The sequence below is a fragment of the Bufo bufo genome, chromosome 5 (genome assembly GCF_905171765.1).
Source record: "Bufo bufo chromosome 5, aBufBuf1.1, whole genome shotgun sequence".
Taxonomy (NCBI): domain Eukaryota; kingdom Metazoa; phylum Chordata; class Amphibia; order Anura; family Bufonidae; genus Bufo; species Bufo bufo.
Window position 1 is genome coordinate 380,499,557 of NC_053393.1, and position 20,924 is coordinate 380,520,480.

Consider the following 20,924-nt stretch of genomic DNA (forward strand, 5'->3'; position numbering starts at 1 on the left):
CTACGGCCACGGACACGGATGCCAATCTTGTGTGCATCCGTGTTCTTTCACGGACCCATTGACTTGAATGGGTCCGTGAACCGTTGGCCGTGAAAAAAATAGGACAGGTCATATTTTTTTCACGGCCAGGAAACACGGATCACGGATGCGGCTGCAAAACGGTGCATTTTCCGATTTTTCCACGGACCTATTGAAAGTCAATGGGTCCGCGAAAAAAAACGGAAAACGGCACAACGGCCACGGATGCACACAACGGTCGTGTGCATGAGGCCTTAATCGGAGATTCAAATCATTGTCCTTAAAAGGGTTTTCTGAGATTTTTTTTTTTTTTTACTAATGACCAATCGGTATCTGATTGGTGGGGGTCTGACTCCCAGGACCACCCCCCCATCAGCTGTTTGATATGGCAGCGGTGCTTGCAGTACAGCCACAGCCTTCTTACAGCTTTTCCTAGGACAGTGACGTCACGTTCATCGGTCACGTGGCCTAGGTGCAGCTCAGCTCCATAGAAGTGAATGGGGCTGAGCTGCGATACCAAGTACAACCGCTATACAATGTACGGCGCGGTGCTTGGTGAGCTGTGAAAAAGCCGCTGCGAGCTCCGATGCCATCTCTAACAGCTGATTGGGGGGGAGGGGTCCCAGGTGTTTGTCCCCACCCCCTTCCTGATCAGATCCTGATGACCTAAGCTAAAAATTTTTTTAAAGTATTGCATATTGTAAACACAAAGTTATAAAAAAAAAAAAAATATATATATATAACAAAAACTACACGTCCGAAAACGCCCATACTATTAAATTTAAATATATTTATATTTATGCCATATGGCGTAACTGAAAAAAATTTAAATGGCCGATTTGCCATTTTTTCATCACTTCCCTTACCCAAATAAATTGAATAAAATGTGATCAAAAAGTCACACACAAAATATTGTCAATAAAAACTGGCACTAAATCAGCCCACACACCACTTGGCAAAGATAACTATAAAAATAGTTATGGGGGTCAGTATATGGCAATAATAAAAAAAAAAAATCTCCAATTTTTAAATTTTTTTATATAAGGTCTCTTTTACACGACCGTGTGCTGGCCGTATTCGGCGGGTCCGCAATACACGGGGCACCGGCCATTTGCACTCCGCATCACGGATGCGGATTCATTCACTTGAATGGGTCCGCAAATCCGGAGATGCGGAACGGAACCCCATGGAAGCACTACGGAGTGCTTCCATTCTGCAAAAAAATAGAAATTGTTCTATCTTTTTGCGGAACGGACAGATTGCAGACCCCATTCAAGTGAATGGGTCCACGATCCGCATGCGGCTGCCCCGCGGTCGGTGCCCGTGCATTGCGGACCGCAGCATGGGCCCGGCCAGCACACGGTCGTGTGAAAGAGGCCTAAATGTGGTATCTTTGTCGTTGTACCGACCCAGTGAATGAAGGGCACAGGTCTGTTTAACCCCATAGGGAACATTGTAGAATAAAACCTGTAAAAATGTAGCAGAAAGAGCAACTTGTACCGGGGGGGAAAAAAGACCCTCATAAGGCTGTGTAAATGGAAAAATAATAAAGTTGTGGCTACATGAAGACAGGGAAGAAAAATGAAGACGCAAAAATAAATAAAAAACCTCCGGTATTCAAGGGGTTAAGGTCTCATGCACAGGAACCTATTTTTGGTCCATAGTTAGGCCTCATTCACACGTCAGTGTTTGGTCAGTGATTTCCATCAGTGATTGTGAGCCAAAACCAGGGTTGGAGCCTCCACAGACATAAGGTATGAGGGAAAGATCTGCACCTGTTCTGTGTTTAGAGCCGCACCTGGTTTGGTCTCAAAATCACTGACCGAACACTGACGTGTGAATGAGGCATAATGCAGTCTGGGGTACTGCATGGTTTTCCCAAGGGCATATGTTGGGGATAAAAAAAAAAAAAAAAAAAAAAAAAAGCTGGATTCTGTTGGTTTACAACAGGCCCCATCCTGTGTTCCTGCAGGAGATAGTGTGAAGGTGAAAATGCCCCTCTCATAGTCACGTGACCTAAACCATCTAGGAGCCTAGACACGCTCCGAGGTCAGGGGGTGTGGCCATTACACAACACGTGCATCTCGCCGAGATCATGTGACCACACCCCGCCTCCCATCCCTGACACTAGTGAGTACTATCCCCGCTGCTGTCTACCGTCCGTCACATTCCCCGGGTCCGTCACTTCACCGACTGTACAGGTAACTGATGTCACATGACCCTTGTGGACGCTGCTTCGATGTGTGAGCGTGCTGTCATCTCTGACACTGCGGGCCTGGCTCCCCCAGTCAGGATCGGGAATCGACTGATAGGGCTGCCCAGTGCATTGTGAAGGTCTCTGTAATGGTGTCCCGCTGGGTCATTGTGGTACAGGCCTCACACTCAGGTGCTAGTGTTCTCTGTTTTCTGCCCCGTCTCTTCCAGGTGTAATATACATATATCTAGCTCTGTCCAAACTCTCACGTGCACTATATAGTTTGTGTGTTTTTTGCAGAAATCTTGTAATGAATCTCAAAAAGTTAGGTTTTAGGTAAAACACCAGTATTATAGACCGAAATGAGCTTCTAAAGCGCTTGATACAGACTCCTAGTTCTGGAATGGGAAATATGTGCCATCGTTCACACATGGCTTGTTTTACTGCTTCAAAAAGTGGCAGGCAGTTATCTGAAAACTTTTACACGCTGCATTTCCCACTGAAGCCAATAGGAAGGTGTAAAATACACTCCAAAATGCTGGTGTGGTCTTTGGAGCGTATATGCCGAAAATACACATCAAAGTGACTTGATTATGCGTCGTTATTTTTAAGCATGCTTATTTGTGTGAACGTCGCCTCAGGGCCACATGCACATGGTGCGTATTTGTGTGGATCTCCGTGCAGTCCTCTCTCAGCTCGCCAAGCACAGCGCCGTCCATTGTATAGTGGCTGTACTTGGTATCACCGCTCAGCCCCATTCACTTCTATGGGATTGAGCTGCGCCTAGACCATGTGACCAAGGAACATGACGCAGCAAGAAGGCCACAGCGCTACTGGGCCTACTCAAACGGTTGATCGTAGGGGGGGGGGGTCCCAGGTGTTAGACCCCCACCGATCAGATACTGATGACTTATCTAGAAGATAGGGCTTTAGTATAAAAGCCTCAGAAAACCCCTTATCCCACATAGCGTGTGGTGCATCGGTTGGCAAACCTCCAGTCCACGGCCTGTTTACTTCTGGGGTATAGAAGGGGTCAGGTGCGCCAATTGCGCAGTTTGTTTCTGTATGCTCATCCGTGATGACGTATTCTCTTGTAGAATGGGCGTGGAGTGGTTTGGCTTCGGATATGCGGCTCTGGTCGCCACAGGAGGGGTCGTCGGCTATGTAAAAGCAGGTAAATATGTCATTCTAGATTGTCACGTTAAATGAATTTTGTCTAAATCTGCTGATTTGCCATCTAATGTGTATGCGGGTGCCCCAACTCTCCGCCTACAGCAGATCGGGGGAAAAAAACGCTGGGTGTTATCATGCCCGATCCTTTTGTGCTCAGTGGCGATAGGCCGCCACCAAAGGAGTAACCTCCCTCGCCGACGGGAAATTTGTAGGAGGGGGAATCGGGAGGAATATCTGCTGGCTGAACGAGGGAGGTGAGTGGCCAGCCTTCAGGGACCCTTGGGAATTTTCTAGTGACTAGGCAAAAAGAAAGATGAGTAGAAATCAACCCAAAAATTTGTCTTCTGTGGGAAATCCTACATCTGCCATGGGAAGGGGGGGGGGGATGGAGGGGTGGGGGCGAGTTGGACGTCCTCATACACATTATACTGTCCGCAGGTTCAGACCTTGCTTCTTAATGTACTATGTTACTTGCCTGATCCTCAAGAACAGCCCCCACATGTTTAATCCTGTGAAGATACATCAGTGCCTCGTGTAACCTGCAGGAACAGCCGTGTTGGAGAACTTACAGGCGCTGTTCATGATGTAAGAAGAAGAGGAACTGCTGCAGGGGAAATCTGCTGCGGATGATTTTTTATTACCCCCTATCCTACACTGAGGACTACTATATATTGCTTAGTCATCCATTAAAGGGAACCTGTCATCAACTTCATGCTGACCGTACTGAGGGCAGTATAAAGTACTGACAGAAATGCTGATCTCAGCGGTGTGTCACTCATGAGCTAAAAGTAAGTGGTTGCTGAGAACCAGCATCGTAATCATTGCAGCCCAGACCTTGAAAAGAGTCAAATCTACTTGAGAAGAGTCCTGGTTATTCATAATCTCCTGCTCTCCCGCCCATCTGCTGATAATTGTCAGTTCTCTCCTAGAGAGAAAGGGAGAAAACTAGGTAGGAGACTGTCAGTCATCAGCAGGAGAGCAGGAAGTCATGAATAACCAGGACTCTTCTCAGGTGGCCGGGACTCTTTTCCAGGCCCAGTCTGCAATAATTGTGATGTTGGTTCTCGGCAACCATTTACTTTTAACTTTTATTTGACAGACCGCTGAAATCAACTAACCTGTCTCTATTCTGCCGTTAGTGTGGGCAGCGTAACGTTGATGACAGGTTCCCTTTAAATTGCAGCTTCTACATGGGGTAAAATGTGCAGGCACCCTCAGCTTCTTCTAGCTGACTCACAGTAACAGCTGAATTCTATCACCCACTTCCTATTGACATTAATGTCAGCAAGAGAGCTTCTCAAGATTATACATCCACTTCCAGTTTTCTGACCTCCTTATCTATAGGTGATAGTGGAAGTCCTGCCGTGGGCTCACAATTTCTACAAAAATCGACCCTATTTCCTAGAAAGCTGGGCTCATTGCTTAAAGGGTTAAGCAACAAATGAATGTATGTACTGGCCCATTTTTCCCCTCTGCTACATCCTGCGATGAGCCCCCGGTCGTCATCTTTAGGCTGCAGCACGGGTCACCACTGCAGCCATTCACCGGCCTTAGCAGAGATGTCCTGGGCACAGCTATTGGCTGTAACGGTGACCTGTGCTTAGAACTTCATTGCTGCAGCCAAGAAGATGTCAGCAGCAGGAGGACCAGAGCTCAGCGTTGTGTTTTTTTTGTTTTTGTTTTTAGGCCATTTCCAGGGGTTGACCTGGTTTACATAGAACTTGGACACCACTTTAGTGTACATAGACATGATCACACAATATCTCCACTGCTCTAGGCAATATTGTAATAGGTGAATATTTTATCTGTGTTCCTTTATTCAGGTAGCGTTCCGTCTCTTGCTGCCGGCCTACTTTTTGGAAGTTTGGCTGGCCTGGGGGCCTATCAGATGTCACAAGACTCAAAGAACGTCCTGCTTTCACTGTGTAAGTAATCTCTCTTTGGCAGGAGAACCTTTTTACAAAGCTATGGTTAATACAGGAGTCAGAGATGGACAAGTGTGGTTACAGAGGACAGCACTCCAGAGGGGGACCAGTGGTGGAAGGGACGTCTCCCTTTCTAACAGCTGGACCCCAATGTTATGGTTGCTGTAACTTAGTACCCCCCACAGACATGGCATATGCTCTCTGGAAAGCATGAACCACAGGTTGAGTTCCTAGCAACTAGAGGACATGGTCGTCTGCCTTGGTGCAGGGCTGCCCTTCGCTTCCCCACTGATACCACCTTATCAGGTGGGGGTTGATCTGCATGGCAGCATATCTCTAGCGGCCAGATTGTCCGTGGTGACTTAGCTTATCATCTCAGCCACTTTGACGGCTTCCAAAGGAAAAGCTCTTGTAAAGTTGCAGTATTAATCAGATTTTTATACAGATACGAGCGGTGGACTTTACATGAAGTTTCATTGGATGTTTTGCATTTATTGAGTTATGTAGTTGAAAATCAAATCTATGTATTTCAGTCCGGTGATAGTAGAGCCTTTTGTGGCATTTCATAGTGTACTTGGTTACAGTTGGGGGGTGTAAATCTGGGTGTAACAGTGTCGATTTAAAATGTACGTGTTTGATGTAATCCCCATACCTGCATTCAAGTTGCCTCAGGAACGTTGGCCGGAGTGATGGGATACCGATTCTACAACTCTGGGAAGATCATGCCTGCTGGATTAATTGCTGGTGCCAGGTGGGTACATCTTTGTTGGCTTTGCCCGTTTAATATGTATGGTTTGATGTAAGCGAGGAGACTGAGAATATGTGTAAATCACCCCTTTTACATAACTCAGGAGCCTTATCCTATGTATGAACATCATGGGGGAATTAATTAAAGAGCATTCATCACTGTGATCTACCCTATTAAGCCTGGCATACTGCCTGGTAGGATTCATCACCGTGAATAAAGTGAGCTCTCTATTGCGGTAACACGCGTACCATTGCAGCATGATTATTACTTTATGCAAATGAGGTGATCAAAGCACGGAGGGGCTGGACCAGGCCCCTCCTGCCCCCCCCCCCCCCCCCCCCTCAAAGCCATCAACTGTGCATGTACTGATGAAGTCTCACTACTAGATTTCAGGGCCAGAACATCAAAACTTTAAGGATGCCTGGTTCTGTCAATCAAGCCATGAAGAGGAGGTGGTAAAGCGGTGCTCCAAGGCCTGGATGCTGCAATCGTCTCATTTGCATCAAAATAGAATTACAAATTATGCTGCAACGGTACACCCGTTTGCAGCAATAGAGAGCTTTTTTTATTCGTTATGATCAATGCCTGGTTTATTAAGGTTGATTGCGGTGAGAAATGCTCTCTAATGTCGCACGTGCCAAATTTCCTATTTTTCCTGCTTTAACACCACTCACAACTCTCCACTTCTCTAAAAAGTTGGAGGGGGCCAGAAAAATGTACCAATACTTGCCTCAGAAAACTCTTACAAAAGTTACACTGGAAGTCTACACCGGCTCCTTGCTGATGTGCATTTCATTTTCTCTTGCACTGACCTCTTGACATAGTAAAATTATGAAAACGCATGCATGCACGTTTAATAATTTTGGCATATCTTACAGTAACAGATAATAAAAAAAAAAATATATATATATATATATATATATATATATATATATATATATATATATTAGAGCAAAAAAGTTCAGTGGCAGCACCGTCAAAGAAAAAGAAAAAAATGCGCGTGCAGCTGGCCCAGCGTGGATGAAAGCCAATCCAAATAGACAGAAATAACAAAAAGGGCAGCACTCCAAAAAGTAAAAGAAGAAAAAATCTTTAATTATGATATAAAAATCAGTGCATAATCATATGGTGAATAATCAATTAAAAAATTCATATAACATACAATAAAAATGTGCAAATACATAAGAATACTGCATGATTATCAATCATACAGTAAGTGGTACTGTATGATTGATAATCATGCAGTATTCTTATGTATTTGCACATTTTTATTGTATGTTATATGAATTTTTTAATTGATTATTCACCATATGATTATGCACTGATTTTTATCATGTGACCCATTGTGATTATGTCATATGTACTGTATTTTGTATTTTAATTATCTCAATTGTTATGATTGAACACACCTGGATTGCATATATACCCAGTATTTTGTCTGTACACTTAGCTTGAGAAAGGCTCACACATTGAGCCGAAACGAAATCAAATTTTTCAACCCATGGAGGTCTAGATTTGGAGTCACACTCAAAATTAAAGTGGAAAAACACACTACAGGCTGATCCAACTTTGATGTAATGTCCTTAAAACAAGTCAAAATGAGGCTCAGTAGTGTGTGTGGCCTCCACGTGCCTGTATGACCTCCCTACAACGCCTGTGCATGCTCCTGATGAGGTGGCGGACGGTCTCCTGAGGGATCTCCTCCCAGACCTGGACTAAAGCATCTGCCAACTCCTGGACAGTCTGTGGTGCAACGTGACGTTGGTGGATAGAGCGAGACATGATGTCCCAGATGTGCTCAATTGGATTCAGGTCTGGGGAATGGGCGGGCCAGTCCATAGCATCAATGCCTTAGTCTTGCAGGAACTGCTGACACACTCCAGCCACATGAGGTCTAGCATTGTCTTGCATTAGGAGGAACCCAGGGCCAACCGCACCAGCATATGGTCTCACAAGGGGTCTGAGGATCTAATCTCGGTACCTAATGGCAGTCAGGCTACCTCTGGCGAGCACATGGAGGGCTGTGCGGCCCTCCAAAGAAATGCCACCCCACACCATTACTGACCCAATGCCAAACTGGTCATGCTGGAGGATGTTGCAGGCAGCAGAACGTTCTCCACGGCGTCTCCACACTCTGTCATGTCTGTCACATGTGCTCAGTGTGAACCTGCTTTCATCTGTGAAGAGCACAGGGTGCCAATGGCGAATTTGCCAATCTTGGTGTTCGCTGGCAAATGCCAAACGTCCTGCACGGTGTTGGGCTGTAAGCACAACCCCCACCTGTGGACGTCGGGCCCTCATATCACCCTCATGGAGTCTGTTTATGACCGTTTGAGCAGACACATGCACATTTGTGGCCTGCTGGAGGTCATTTTGCAGGGCTCTGGCAGTGCTCCTCCTGTTCCTCCTTGCACAAAGGCGGAGGTAGCGGTCCTGCTGCTGGGTTGTTGCCCTCCTACGGCCTCCTCCACGTCTCCTGATGTACTGGCCTGTCTCCTGGTAGCGCCTCCATGCTCTGGACACTACGCTGACAGACACAGCAAACCTTCTTGCCACAGCTCGCATTGATGTGCCATCCTGGAAAAGCTGCACTTCCTGAGCCACTTGTGTGGGTTGTAGACTCCGTCTCATGCTACCACTAGAGTGAAAGCACCGCCAGCATTCAAAAGTGACCAAAACATCAGCCAGGAAGCATAGGAACTGAGAAGTGTCTGTGGTCACCACCTGCAGAACCACTCCTTTACTGGGGGTGTCTTGATAATTGTCTATAATTTCCACCTGTTGTCTATCCCATTTGCACAACAGCATGTGAAATTGATTGTCACTCAGTGTTGCTTCCTAAGTGGACAGTTTGATTTCACAGAAGTGTGATTGACTTGGAGTTACATTGTGTTGTTTAAGTGTTCCCTTTATTTTTTTGAGCAGTGTGTGTATATATATATATATATATATATATATATATATATATATATATATATATATATATATATATATATATATATATATATATATATATATATATATATAAATTTATTTTTTATATATATTAAGACTGCCTTTAAAAAGGACCTTTCATGAGTCCAGACATTATGAAATGTTTAGCAGGTTATGTAGGGCATAGAGCAGGGATCTAAGAGCGCTGTCTACTTTTTCTGGGGGCGCCGCTCCGTTCGCCCGTTGTGCTCCTGTTGAATTCTCCCGCCTGGTGTGCTAATGAATAGCATTGATACAGGGAGGAGGAGACCACCCTGTTTCTCAATGGGCATCTCCTTCTCCCTGACTGTAGCGTGGTCCAATAAGGAGGAGAACGTCACAGCCAGGGAGGAGATGATTTATTAATTTTTTTCTCCTTATTGGACCGCACTGCAGCCAGGGAGAAGGAAACGCCGATTGAGAAACAGGGTAGTTTCCTCATCCCTGTACCGATGCTTTTCATTAGCACACCAGGCGGGAGAATTCAACAGGGGCACTTGGCGGGCGAACGGAACGGCGCCCAGAAAAAATAGTAAGCGCTCTTAGATCCCTACTTTATGCCCTACACAACCTGCTGCTTATTTCATAATGTCTGGACCCATGAAAGGTCCTCTTTAAGGAACACCGGTCTTAATAGGTTCCCCCACATATGCACTAGTGTTCATGTGGAGCAGGAGGTGCACTCTGCTACACATTGTCATAAAGTATCTAGTAAATGGTGCACATAATAAAAGCCTGCTACTTCTTGTATTCACCATTCCAGCTCTTGTTTCTGGATCACATAATTAGACAAGAGCTCTTAAAGAGGACCTGTCACCACAAAATACAGTGCAATGTGAAAGAGCCATGTCCTAGAGCAGATTTATACATATTTATATCTGTGCTTTTTTGTAGTTCTGTGAAAAACAGTACGAGAGTCAGGTGCTATCAGCAGTTGATAGCATTGTGTATATAGGTGTGCATAGAGAGAGCTCCCTCCTGTACCAATAGCTTTTTCACAGGGGTGCAAAAAAGCTAAGATATAAATGTATAAATTACAGGTTTTACTGAATCTTTTCCCACAAAAATAGAAGTCAATCTGCTCAGCTCCTCCTGCTCCATAACATGGTGCTTTCAGATTGTATTGCATTTTGTGGTGACAGGTCCTCTTTAAAACCACTGCCTTCAAGTACCCTGTAAAGGGTTAATTTCCTGGGCTATAGTATTGATGGACTATGCTTATGTTAGATCATTGGGGGTCTAGCTCCTGGAAAGAAACACGGCTCCAGAGCACAGTCGCTACTAAATGCACTGAGCTGTGCCTAGTAAACAATGAACCAGACACGCCACTCGCTGGAGCACTGTGGCACCTAAATCCACCTGATCGGCAGGGGTGCCGGGAGCTAAGTGTTCGTACTGCCACAGGAAGAGGGGATGCCCTTAGACTCTGCTTATAGTGCCCCGGAACTTCGGACACCTTGCCCTCCGTTCTGTAACTTTGTGCAGTTTGTAACTCGTAATTAGTGAATGAAGCTGTTCTTCCTTATCTGTACCCTGTTACTATCACAGTCGGTCAGGCTGTACTTCTACAGGCAGTTTTTCCACTATGCCACCACACCCTGCTGGAACTGTCTCTTTGAACTTTTTACTTATCTATTCTAAATGGTCGTACTATGTACAGTGTGTATTGAGTGTGTATATAGTTTGTGACCAGTTTATTCATTACTTAAAGGGCTTGTCCAGAGTTTTTAAAGGGGTTATCCAGGAATGGCTAATGATGACCCATTCTCAGGATAGGTCATTATTATCACATCTGCGGGGGTCCAAGTCCCAGCACCCCGGCCAGTCGGCTATTTTAGGGAGCCGCTGCACTCGCAGGAGCTCTGGCAGCTCTCCAAGCACAGCGCCATACATAGCTAAGCCATGTGATTTGATGTATGGTGATGTCACATGGCCTAGGCAGAGACTGCGGCGCACGCAGAGCGTAATCCTCTTGTAATAGCTGATGGGCAGGGGTGCCGGGTGTTGAACCACTGTCCATCTGAGAACAGGTCATCAATATTAATTACTGAATAAGGGTGGGTTCACACTAGCGTTAAGGATTCCGTTATGGCTTTCCGTTATAACAGGGTCATAACGGAACATAACGGAATCCTTAAGACGGAAGGGCGGATCCGTTTTGCTGCCCATAGACTTGCATTATGACGGAATGCAAAACGGACGCCTTTAAATTCAGTTTTGCTCCGTCCTAATAGAAGTCTATGGGAAAACATAACAGATCCGTCTGGGTCCCGTTATGCAAGACTGAAAACAAAGTCCTGTCGACAGGACTTTGTTTTCCGTCTTGCATAACGGGACCCAGACAGATCCGTTATGTTTTCCCATTTACAGCAAAATTTGTACGCCTCCTCGGCTAAAAATACTGGTAAGAGGAGTATTTTTACTTTTCTGGAAAAAATTTAGTGCGACCTCTGCTGTCAGCTGTAACATACAGCTGACAGTCGGCTTTAAACTGCAGACATAACCCCTTCCATGCCATGGTTCTTAGGGACTGCTGTATGGAAGGGGCTAACCATCAGGCTGCTGCTCTGTAGCTGTAACATACAGCTAACACTGCTTGAAACGGCCGACATCGGTGCTGGCATAAATGTCGGCCGTTTAACCCCTTCTATGCAGCGGTCCTTAGGGACCGCTGCATGGAGGGGATAATCATCGGGTGCTCTGATGTGGCAGCGGCCCGATGCTTGAAGAGTAAACTGAGGGAGAGAGCTTCCTCCCCCATCGGGCCCCTGTGCTGCTTTAGCAGCATCCCGATGGTTACCATGGCAACAGGACGCCTTCACAGGCATCCGGATTGCCATGGTATAGCTGAGCTTGATCAGGCTTACTGTGAATGACAATACACTGCAGTACACTGTACAGTGTACTGCAGTGTGTTGTAGAAGCATTAGACCCACTGGATCGTCAAGAACCAAGTGGGTCTGAGTAAAAAAAAAAGCGGAAAAAAAAAATCTAACTACTTCCTATATCCGCACATATAATTGGTTAAAAATGTATTGGTATTGCTGCGTTCGTAACGACCTGATCTATAAAAGGATCATGTACTTTTACCGCACGGTGAACGCCATTAAAAAAACCCCCCCAAAAAAAACTATAATGGAATTGCAATTGCTCCCACCACACTTCCCACAAAATGGTATAAAAAGTGATGAAAAGAGTCATATGTACCCCAAAATAGTACCAATCAAACAGTCATCTCATCCAGCAAAAAATTAGCCCCTACCTAAGACAATCGCCCAAAACTAAAAAAGATATGGCTTTTCGGAAGATGGAAACACTAAAACATGATTTATTTATTATTTGTTTCAAAAATGCTCTTATTGTTTGAAACCAAAATATATATTTTTAAAAACGCACGTAACAACCTGCTCTATAAAAATATCACATGCGCTAACCCGTCTGGTGAATGCCATAAAAAATAAAAACCTTGTGAAAAAGCCATTTTTTCTAATCACCTTACAACACAAAGTGTATTACCAAGCGATCAAAAAGTCATATGTGCCCTAAAATGGTACCAATCAAACTGTCATCTCATCTTGCAAAAAATGAGCCCCAATCGTCCAAAAAATAAAAAAAATATGGCTTTCAGAAAATGGAGACACTAAAACATGTTTTTTTTTTTTTTAAATGTTTTTATTATATAAATAAAATTTAAAAAATGCACATATTAGGCATCACTGTGTCCGTAACAACCTGCTCTATAAAAATAGCATGTGATCCAACCCGTCTGGTGAATGCCGTAAAATAAAAAATGTGCCAAAAAAGCCATTTTTTTTATCACCTTACATCAGAAAAAGTGTAATACCAAGCGATCAAAAATTCATATGTGCCCCAAAATAGTACCAATCAAACAATCATCTCTTCCAGTAAAAAAGATATGGCTTTTCGGAAAATGGAAACGCTAAAACATGATATTTTTTTTGTTTCAAAAAATAAAAATATGGCTTTAAAAAAAAATGGGAAATACAAAAACATGATTTAAAAAAAATAAATTGTTGTGTAAATCCCAAAAAAATAAATAAAAAAGACATATTATGTATCGCCGCATCGTTACGACCTGCTCTATAAAAATATCAAAAATATATCTACTGTCAGGTGAACATTGTAAAAACAATAAAAAAAAACTGTGCCAGAACAGCCTTTTATTGGTTACCTTGCTTCACAAAAAGAGTAATATAAAAAAAAATTATATATACACACACACACACACTGCACAACTACCTCTAGCAGAAGATTTCTATACTGCAGGAATAACCCGAATATATAACAAAAAATAAATAAAAAAAATGGCAGCACTCTCGCAAAAAATGAGAAAAGAAAAACACTTTATTCACTCATGTGGTCACAACTGGGGATGAGCAAACTTGTGTTTCAAGGCGTACAAGGTTCAGGTTCAGGTTATGTAAGAATTCTGTTATGGATTCTGCTACCACGGACCATAACTAAGGGTCCATTCACACGTCCGCATAATGGTTCCGCATCCGTTCCACAATTTTGCGGAAGGGGTGCGGTTCATTTTCAATGGGGCTGCAAAAGATGCAGACAGCACCACCATGTGCTGTCCGCATCCGCACTTACGTTCCACAGCCCTGCAAAAAAAATAGAGCATGTCCGATTCTTGTCCGCAGCCACGGACAAGAAAGGCATTTCTATCATAGTGCTGGCCATGTGCGGTCCGCAAAATACGGAATGCACATGGCCGGTATCCGTGTTTTGCACATACGCAATTTGCAGACTGCAAAACAGTTGTGGACGTGTGAATGGACCCTTATGGACTCCGCTACCACGGACCATAATGGAATTCTTGGATAACCTGAAACTTGTACGCCGAACTTGAAACACAAGTTCACTTAACACTAGTCGCAACGTTTTAGCTCATAGCTTGAAAAGAGACTCTGTGAATGAGCTGAAAACATTGCGACCAAAGGGGTGAATAAAGTGTGTTTGAGGGTGCTGTCAATAATAATTTATTTATATATTTATATATATATATATAACTGTCTTAGTTGCCCATAGCAACCAATCAGATTCCACCTTTCATTTTTCACAGCTTAATTAGAAAATGAAAGGAGGAATCTGGTTGCTATGGGCAACTAAGTCAGTTCTACTTTACACCAGTTCTCCCCCACTGTGTACATAGCATTGTGTGTCGTCACACTGTACTAATCTGTGTGGGAAAAGTGACCGCTCACTGTGCGGACTGCACACAATACTGTATTCAGAAGAAAGTGCATGTAGTGAGACCATCAGTAATGAGATCTATATCCTGCTTATAACACCATGGTTCTGACTGTAGATCGCTGCACTAACGTTATCAGCAGAAATATCTATTGTGTTTACAAATAATGGACTTTCTACAGAATAGAAAGTGAGAAATAGATCTGGTGATTACAGGCTGTAGCATACTGTAAGACTCACCATGTTGTGGATTGGAATGGAATCTTACTACCAAATTACTTCCAGCAAGTTCCAGCAGCCTATATGTAAGTGGCTGCTAGCTGTGCTGTGTAACAGGATGTGGGGGCGGGGCGGAAGAGCTTGTGCTGGTGCATGTGAAATCCATAGGAATGCCCACAGAGCCTCACAGGAGATGACAGCACTGAGCAAAACTCATATCAGAGCATTTCTGAGTGCATGTGAAGCAAAGCTGATACCAGAAAACAAATAAGTGCAATTTTATTATGTGCTGCATTATGGTAAGGTATGGGGTTATTGATTTTATTATTATTTTTTAAGTTCACAAAGGTGTCACCCTCTACTATTCATGCAGCTTCTGATCATATAGATGATGCACAAATACTACTGTGTATTCTCACCCATAATGTTTAGCTGCCCATTTGGTTGTATTTTTTATGACTTATTTTTCTTTGTTTTTCATGCAGCCTGTTAATGCTGGGAAGACTGGGGATTAAGATGTTGCAGAAGCCTCACCAGCCATGATGTAAAGCAAGCAGTAAACCTTTGTATGCAGTCGGTGTCCAGGTCCCGTGTGGCGTGCAATATAAAAATGGTCATTTTCTAAGTAAAACAAACCTACTTTTACTAAGTAATAATGTGAACTGTGTCTTTTGTACAACATGTCAGTTGCAATAAGCATGCCTCGTCTGCCAAAAATATTAAATTGAGTTCACAGTAACTAGGGATGAGCGAATCGACTTCGGATGAAACATCCGAAGTCGATTCGCATAAAACTTTGTTTCAATACTGTACGGAGCGAGCGCTCTGTACAGTATTACAATGTATTGGCTCTGATGAGCCAAAGTTATTACTTCGAAGTCTCGTGAAACTTTGCATCATAACTTCATAAATTGATTTCTACTGTAAAAAAAACCCATCATTTCTGACCCCGTCAATCAAAGTTCCGAGGAAGCGGCAGTTGCATAGAAAGCCAAGCTTCTAGGAGTGACGGCAACGCCCCAGTTGCTCCTGGAGGCTCACTTGCATGTGTTTAAACTTCATTTTTCTCAGCACATATGAACATGAGACCAACACAGATGCCTTCAGCTGCGCACATGTAACAGGTCAGCCAGTCATACAAATCTGCCGACAGATGCCCTTTACTGAATAGTCATAGAAATTGACCAAACAACTAAAACACAATTATCACAGTACAAAGGAAATCAGTACAAATACTTTATTATGCTGTATACAGTACAGTTAGGTTTTAAATACAAATTGACACTATTCTACTTATTAATAAGATAGTATTAAATAAAAAGTAATCCTATGTATATACTGTACACTACGGTAAACTTATGGTGACGTTATCTGTGAAGTCTCAGTCTGTCCTTATTTTCTGGCCCAAAATATGAACTCCTCCCAGCAGGAGGACTAGAAAAAGCTGTTCCTGTGGGAAACACTGCATCTTTTTTTTTTTCTGGGAAAACTTTTCTTTTGTCAAAAAAAGATAAAGTACCAGGGAAAACACTGGCCTTGGGGAAGACCACTGCATTCCTAAACCAGAGGAAAACAAAACCATTCCGTTTCGGTAGACTGGTACTCATGGATATTACCTCTGTTCTATATATAATTTTTTTTTATAGTATTTCAGATTTATTCATTTGTACTTTTGTGGTGTTAAAAGGGTACAAGAGATTCCCAATAAACAAGCTTAGACTTAGGCTACATGCACACGACCGTATGTGTTTTGCGGCCCGCAAAAAAAAAGGATGATATCCGTATGCCATCCGTTTTTGTTTTGTTTTTGTGGATCCATTGTAACAATGCCTAAAATGGACAAGAATGGGACATGTTCTATTTTTTTTTTTTGCGGGGCTACGGAGCAGACATACTGATGCGGACAGCACACGGCGTGCTGTCTGCATTTTTTGCAGACCCATTGAAATGAATGGGTCCGCATCCTATCCGCAAAAAAACCGGAACGGACACTGAAACAAACAATGTGTGCATGTAGCCTTACAGATATGGACTCGGGAGATGATGGTTTACAACAGGGATGCTCAACCTGCGGCCCACCAGCTGTTGCAAAACTACAACTCCCAGCATGCCTGAACAGCCTACAGCAGGGCATTGTGGGAGTTGTAGTTTTACAACAGCTGGAGGGCCGCAGGTTGAGCATCCCTGGTTTACAAGATTGTAACATTTAGTTTTTCACATTTTATAAAACGGATCCTTGGGATAGGTCATCAGTATCTGATCACGGGAGACCAACCCCCAGCACCCCTGCTCATTATCTGAGTGGTTGGGTTTGCCGTGTTTTGCACGTGGTCAATGACTGTTAAGCCTAGACTACATTACAACAAATTAAAATTGATGAAAGATTCGACTTGTATTCTACAGTGTGACCAGTAGGGAGCACTATAGGATACCAGTTCCCCATGAGTAAAGTGACTGATGGGAAGTGGTTCAAGTCCGATGACATAAATGTATTGTTAGGCCTCTTTCACATGAGCGTGTCCGGATGCGTTGCGGCAAACCCGCGCGAGTAGGTACGCAATTGCAGTCAGTTTTGACTGCGATGGCGTTCCGTTGTTCAGGTTTTATCGCGCGGGTGCAATGCGTTTTGCACCTGCGTGATAAAAATAAAAAACTGAATGTGGTACCCAGACCCGAACTTCTTCACAGAAGTTCAGGTTTGGGTTCAAGGTTGTGTAGATTGTATTATTTTCCCTTATAACATGGTTATAAGGGAAAATAATAGCATTCGGAATACAGAATGCTAAGTAAAATAGGGCTGGAGGGGTTAAAAAAATAAAAATTAATTTAACTCCCCTTAATCCACTTGTTCGCGCAGCCGGCATCTCTTCTGTCTTAATCTGTGAGGAATAGGACCTTTGATAACATCACTGCGCTCATCACATGATCCATCACTATGGTGATGGATCATGTGATAAGCGTAGTGACGTCATCAAAGGTCCTATTCCTCACAGATTAAGACAGAAGAGATGCCGGCTGCGCGAACAAGTGGATTAAGGTGAGTTAAATTATTTTTTATTTTTTTTTAACCCCTCCAGCCCTATTTTACTTAGCATTCTGTATTCCGAATGCTATTTTCCCTTATAACCATGTTATAAGGGAAAATAATAATGATCGTCTCCTAGCAACCGTGCGTGAAAATCGCACCGCATCGGCACTTGCTTGCGGATGCTTGCGATTTTCACGCCGCCCCAATTACTTCTATGGGGCCTGCGTTGCGTGATAAACGCACAATATAGAGCATGCTGCGATTTTCACGCAACGCACAAGTGATGCGTGAAAATCACCGCTCATGTGCACAGCCCCATAGAAATGAATGGGTCCGGCTTCAGTGCGGGTGCAATGCGTTCAACTCGCGCATTACACCTGCACGGAAAACTCGCCCGTGTGAAAGGGGCCTTAGTGTCTGGAAACTGCAGGCAGAAGTTTGCTTATTCACAGTACATATACACATAGATGTGGCTACATTCATATACATAAAAACACATTCAGCTATGTAACAGAGTGGTGTCTACTAGGGATCGACCGATATTGATTTTTTAGGGCCGATACCGATAATTTGTGAACTTTCAGGCCGATAGCCGATAATTTATACCGATATTCTGGGAATTTTCATTTTTGAGAAAAAAAAAAATTCCTACACAAATCTGCTGAAAATTAATATGTTTATTGTTAATGTGTATTTTTTTTGTTTATTGTTAATGTGTATTTTTTTTTTTTAAATCTTTTTCATTTATACTTAATATTTTTGTGTTTTTTTTTTTACTAACTTTTAACCCCCTTAGGGACTAGAACCCTTGTCCCATTCACCCTGACAGATCTCTATCAGGGTGAATAGGATCTCACACTGTCCCTGCTGCTCTGGGCTCTGTGCACACAGCAGCATGGAGCTGAACATGGCAGCCAGGGCTTCAATAGCGTCCTGGCTGCCATGGCAACCGATCGGAGCCCCAGGCTTACACAGCTGGGGCTCCGATCGGAGGAGCAGGGAAGAGGGGATCCTGTGGCCACTGCCACCAATGATTAATACTGGGTGGGGGGGGGCGCACTGCGCCACCAATGTTTTTACTATTGGCCGGGATTGGGATGGGGGTGGGGGGCGCACTGCGCCACCAATGATTAATACTGGGGGGCTTGGGGGGGCGCACTGCGCCACCAATGAAGATAAGTCTATCGATCATTCATATACAGGAGGCGGGAGCTGGCTGCAGAATTACATAGCCGGCTCCCGACCTCTATCAGCGGTAGCTGCGATCCGCGGCACCTGAGGAGTTAACTACCGCGGACCGCAGCTATTGCTCATAGAGGTCGGGAGCCGGCTATGTGATTCTGCAGCCAGCTCCCGCCTCCTGTATATGAATGAATGAAAGGCTTATCTTCATTGGTGGCGCAGTGGCCACAGCCCCTCCCCTCCTCTTATGTTCTATCCCCTCATTGGCGGCAGCGGCAGCAGCAGCACAGGGGGAGGAGACACTGCTTCCTTCTCCCCTGTGCTGCGGAGGGAACACAGAACGCGCTGAGAGCAGCGCGATCTGTGTTCCCCATACGTTATCGGTATATCGGCAAAATAGATGCCGATACCGATAACGTTCAAAATCCTCAATATCGGCCGATAATATCGGCCAAACCGATAATCGGTCGATCCCTAGTGTCTACCATCAAACAGAAATCCCCGTCTTCTGGAACAACCTGCACAGCAGCAGATGAGGACAATCTTCACACATGGCATTCTGCATCCTTCCCAATCCCAAATGGAGTGATAACTCCAAGGAAATGTGTCACCTGTATTTCTGCCACATCCTTTTTTTTCTCCATTTTTATTTTTATTTTTTTCTGACTAGATTTTTTTTAAATTCTGTTTCCTCAATATGATTATGGGGGCAGCCATCTTGTCTGAGCTTTTCTTAACAGCATTTACAGAATTGCTTTACGGCAGCCACATGGGTCATAGACACAATGCACAGGAGGGGACCTCATGGACTTCTGTGGGAAAGTTTTCTTGGCATGCTCGGTGACCTGTGCAGAGGTCAGGAGGGAGTAGATAAGCTGTGATATTATCTATTGTGAATGGTGGATCCTGTTTTATCTCTCTCCACAGGTGACGCCTATCATTCTAATCCTGCCTGTAATGATAATGAGATGGCTGCTGAAAAGTGATTTGTACAGATCAAGTAGTGGCACCTATTATCAGTGCAAAAACTGCAGGATTTAGATTTATATTTTTTTTTGTGAAAAGAGCGACATGAAAAATATCAAATACGCTTGACATAAAAACTTGATTTAAACAATAGGTAATTTTCTTCTTCGCCAAAAAATGCAGTGTAATCTGCAGGCAGCATGTTATGGAGCAGGAGGAGCCGAGCAGATTATATATAGTTTTGTGGGAAAACGATTCAGTAAAACAAAATTTATATCTCTGCTCTTTCTGAATTTAAGACATCGCTGTGTACAACTAGTAGTGACTGATAGCATTCTATGTGTGTATACAGAGATAGCCGTCAGTCACTGATAAGATGGCCCTGTGTACAACTAGTAGTGACAAATCTTATAGATTTTTTTGACTGGGTGACTAAAATAATAGACGGTGGAGGTGCAGTAGACATCGCAGATCTAGATTTTAGTAAGGCTTTTGACACTGTCCCACATAGAAGACTTATCAATAAACTGCAGTCATTGAGCATGGACTCCCATATTGTTGAGTGGATTAGGCAGTGGCTGAGTGACATACAACAGAGGGTGGTAGTCAATGGAGAACATTCAAAACAAGGTCATGTTACCAGTGGGGTTCCACAGGGATCTGTACTGGGACCAATTTTGTTTAATATCTTCATAAGTGATATTGCAAAAGGCCTCGATGGTAAGGTTTGTCTTTTTGCTGATGACACAAAGATATGTAACAGGGTTGATGTTCCTGGAGGGAAACGCCAAATGGAAAAGGATTTAGGAAAACTAGAAGAATGGTCAGAACTCTGGCAACTGAAATTTAATGTGGATAAGTGCAAGATAATGCACCTGGGGCGTAAAAACCCAAGGGCAGAATATAGAATATTTGACACAGTCCTGACCTCAGTATCTGAGGAAAGGGATTTAGGGGTCATTATTTCAGAAGATTTAAAGGTGGGAAGACAATGTAATAGAGCAGCACGAAATGCCAGCAGAATGCTTTGATGTATAGGGAGAGGTATAAGCAGTAGAAAGAGTGAAGTGCTTATGCCGCTGTACAGAACACTGGTGAGACCTCACTTGGAGTATTGTGCGCAGTACTGGAGGCCATATCTCCAGAAGGATATAGATACTCTAGAGAGAGTTCAGAGAAGAGCTACTAAACTGGTACATGGATTGCAGGATAAAACTTACCAGGAAAGGTTAAAGGACCTTAATATGTATAGCTTGGAAGAAAGAAGAGACAGAGGGGATA

The 20,924-nt window shown here is 43.7% G+C and overlaps 1 protein-coding gene across 1 annotated transcript; it reads left to right on the forward strand.

The window, feature by feature from the left end:
* Positions 1–2,077: 2,077 nt before the first annotated feature.
* TMEM14C (transmembrane protein 14C) lies at positions 2,078–15,120 on the forward strand. The gene is made up of 5 exons (XM_040433030.1): positions 2,078–2,219; positions 3,310–3,386; positions 5,209–5,310; positions 5,974–6,061; positions 14,953–15,120. The coding sequence occupies exons 2-5, from the start codon at positions 3,311–3,313 to the stop codon at positions 15,008–15,010; spliced, it is 324 nt and encodes a 107-aa protein (XP_040288964.1). The 5' UTR covers positions 2,078–2,219; position 3,310; the 3' UTR covers positions 15,011–15,120.
* The last annotated feature ends 5,804 nt before the right edge of the window (positions 15,121–20,924 follow it).

Coding starts and splice junctions, on each gene's coding strand:
- TMEM14C (XM_040433030.1), top strand. CDS start 3,311: ATGGGCGTGGAGTGGTTTGGCTTCGGATATGCGGCTCTGGTCGCCACA. Junction 3,387..5,208: donor CGTCGGCTATGTAAAAGCAG/GTAAATATGTCA, acceptor TCCTTTATTCAG/GTAGCGTTCCGTCTCTTGCT. Junction 5,311..5,973: donor GAACGTCCTGCTTTCACTGT/GTAAGTAATCTC, acceptor CCTGCATTCAAG/TTGCCTCAGGAACGTTGGCC.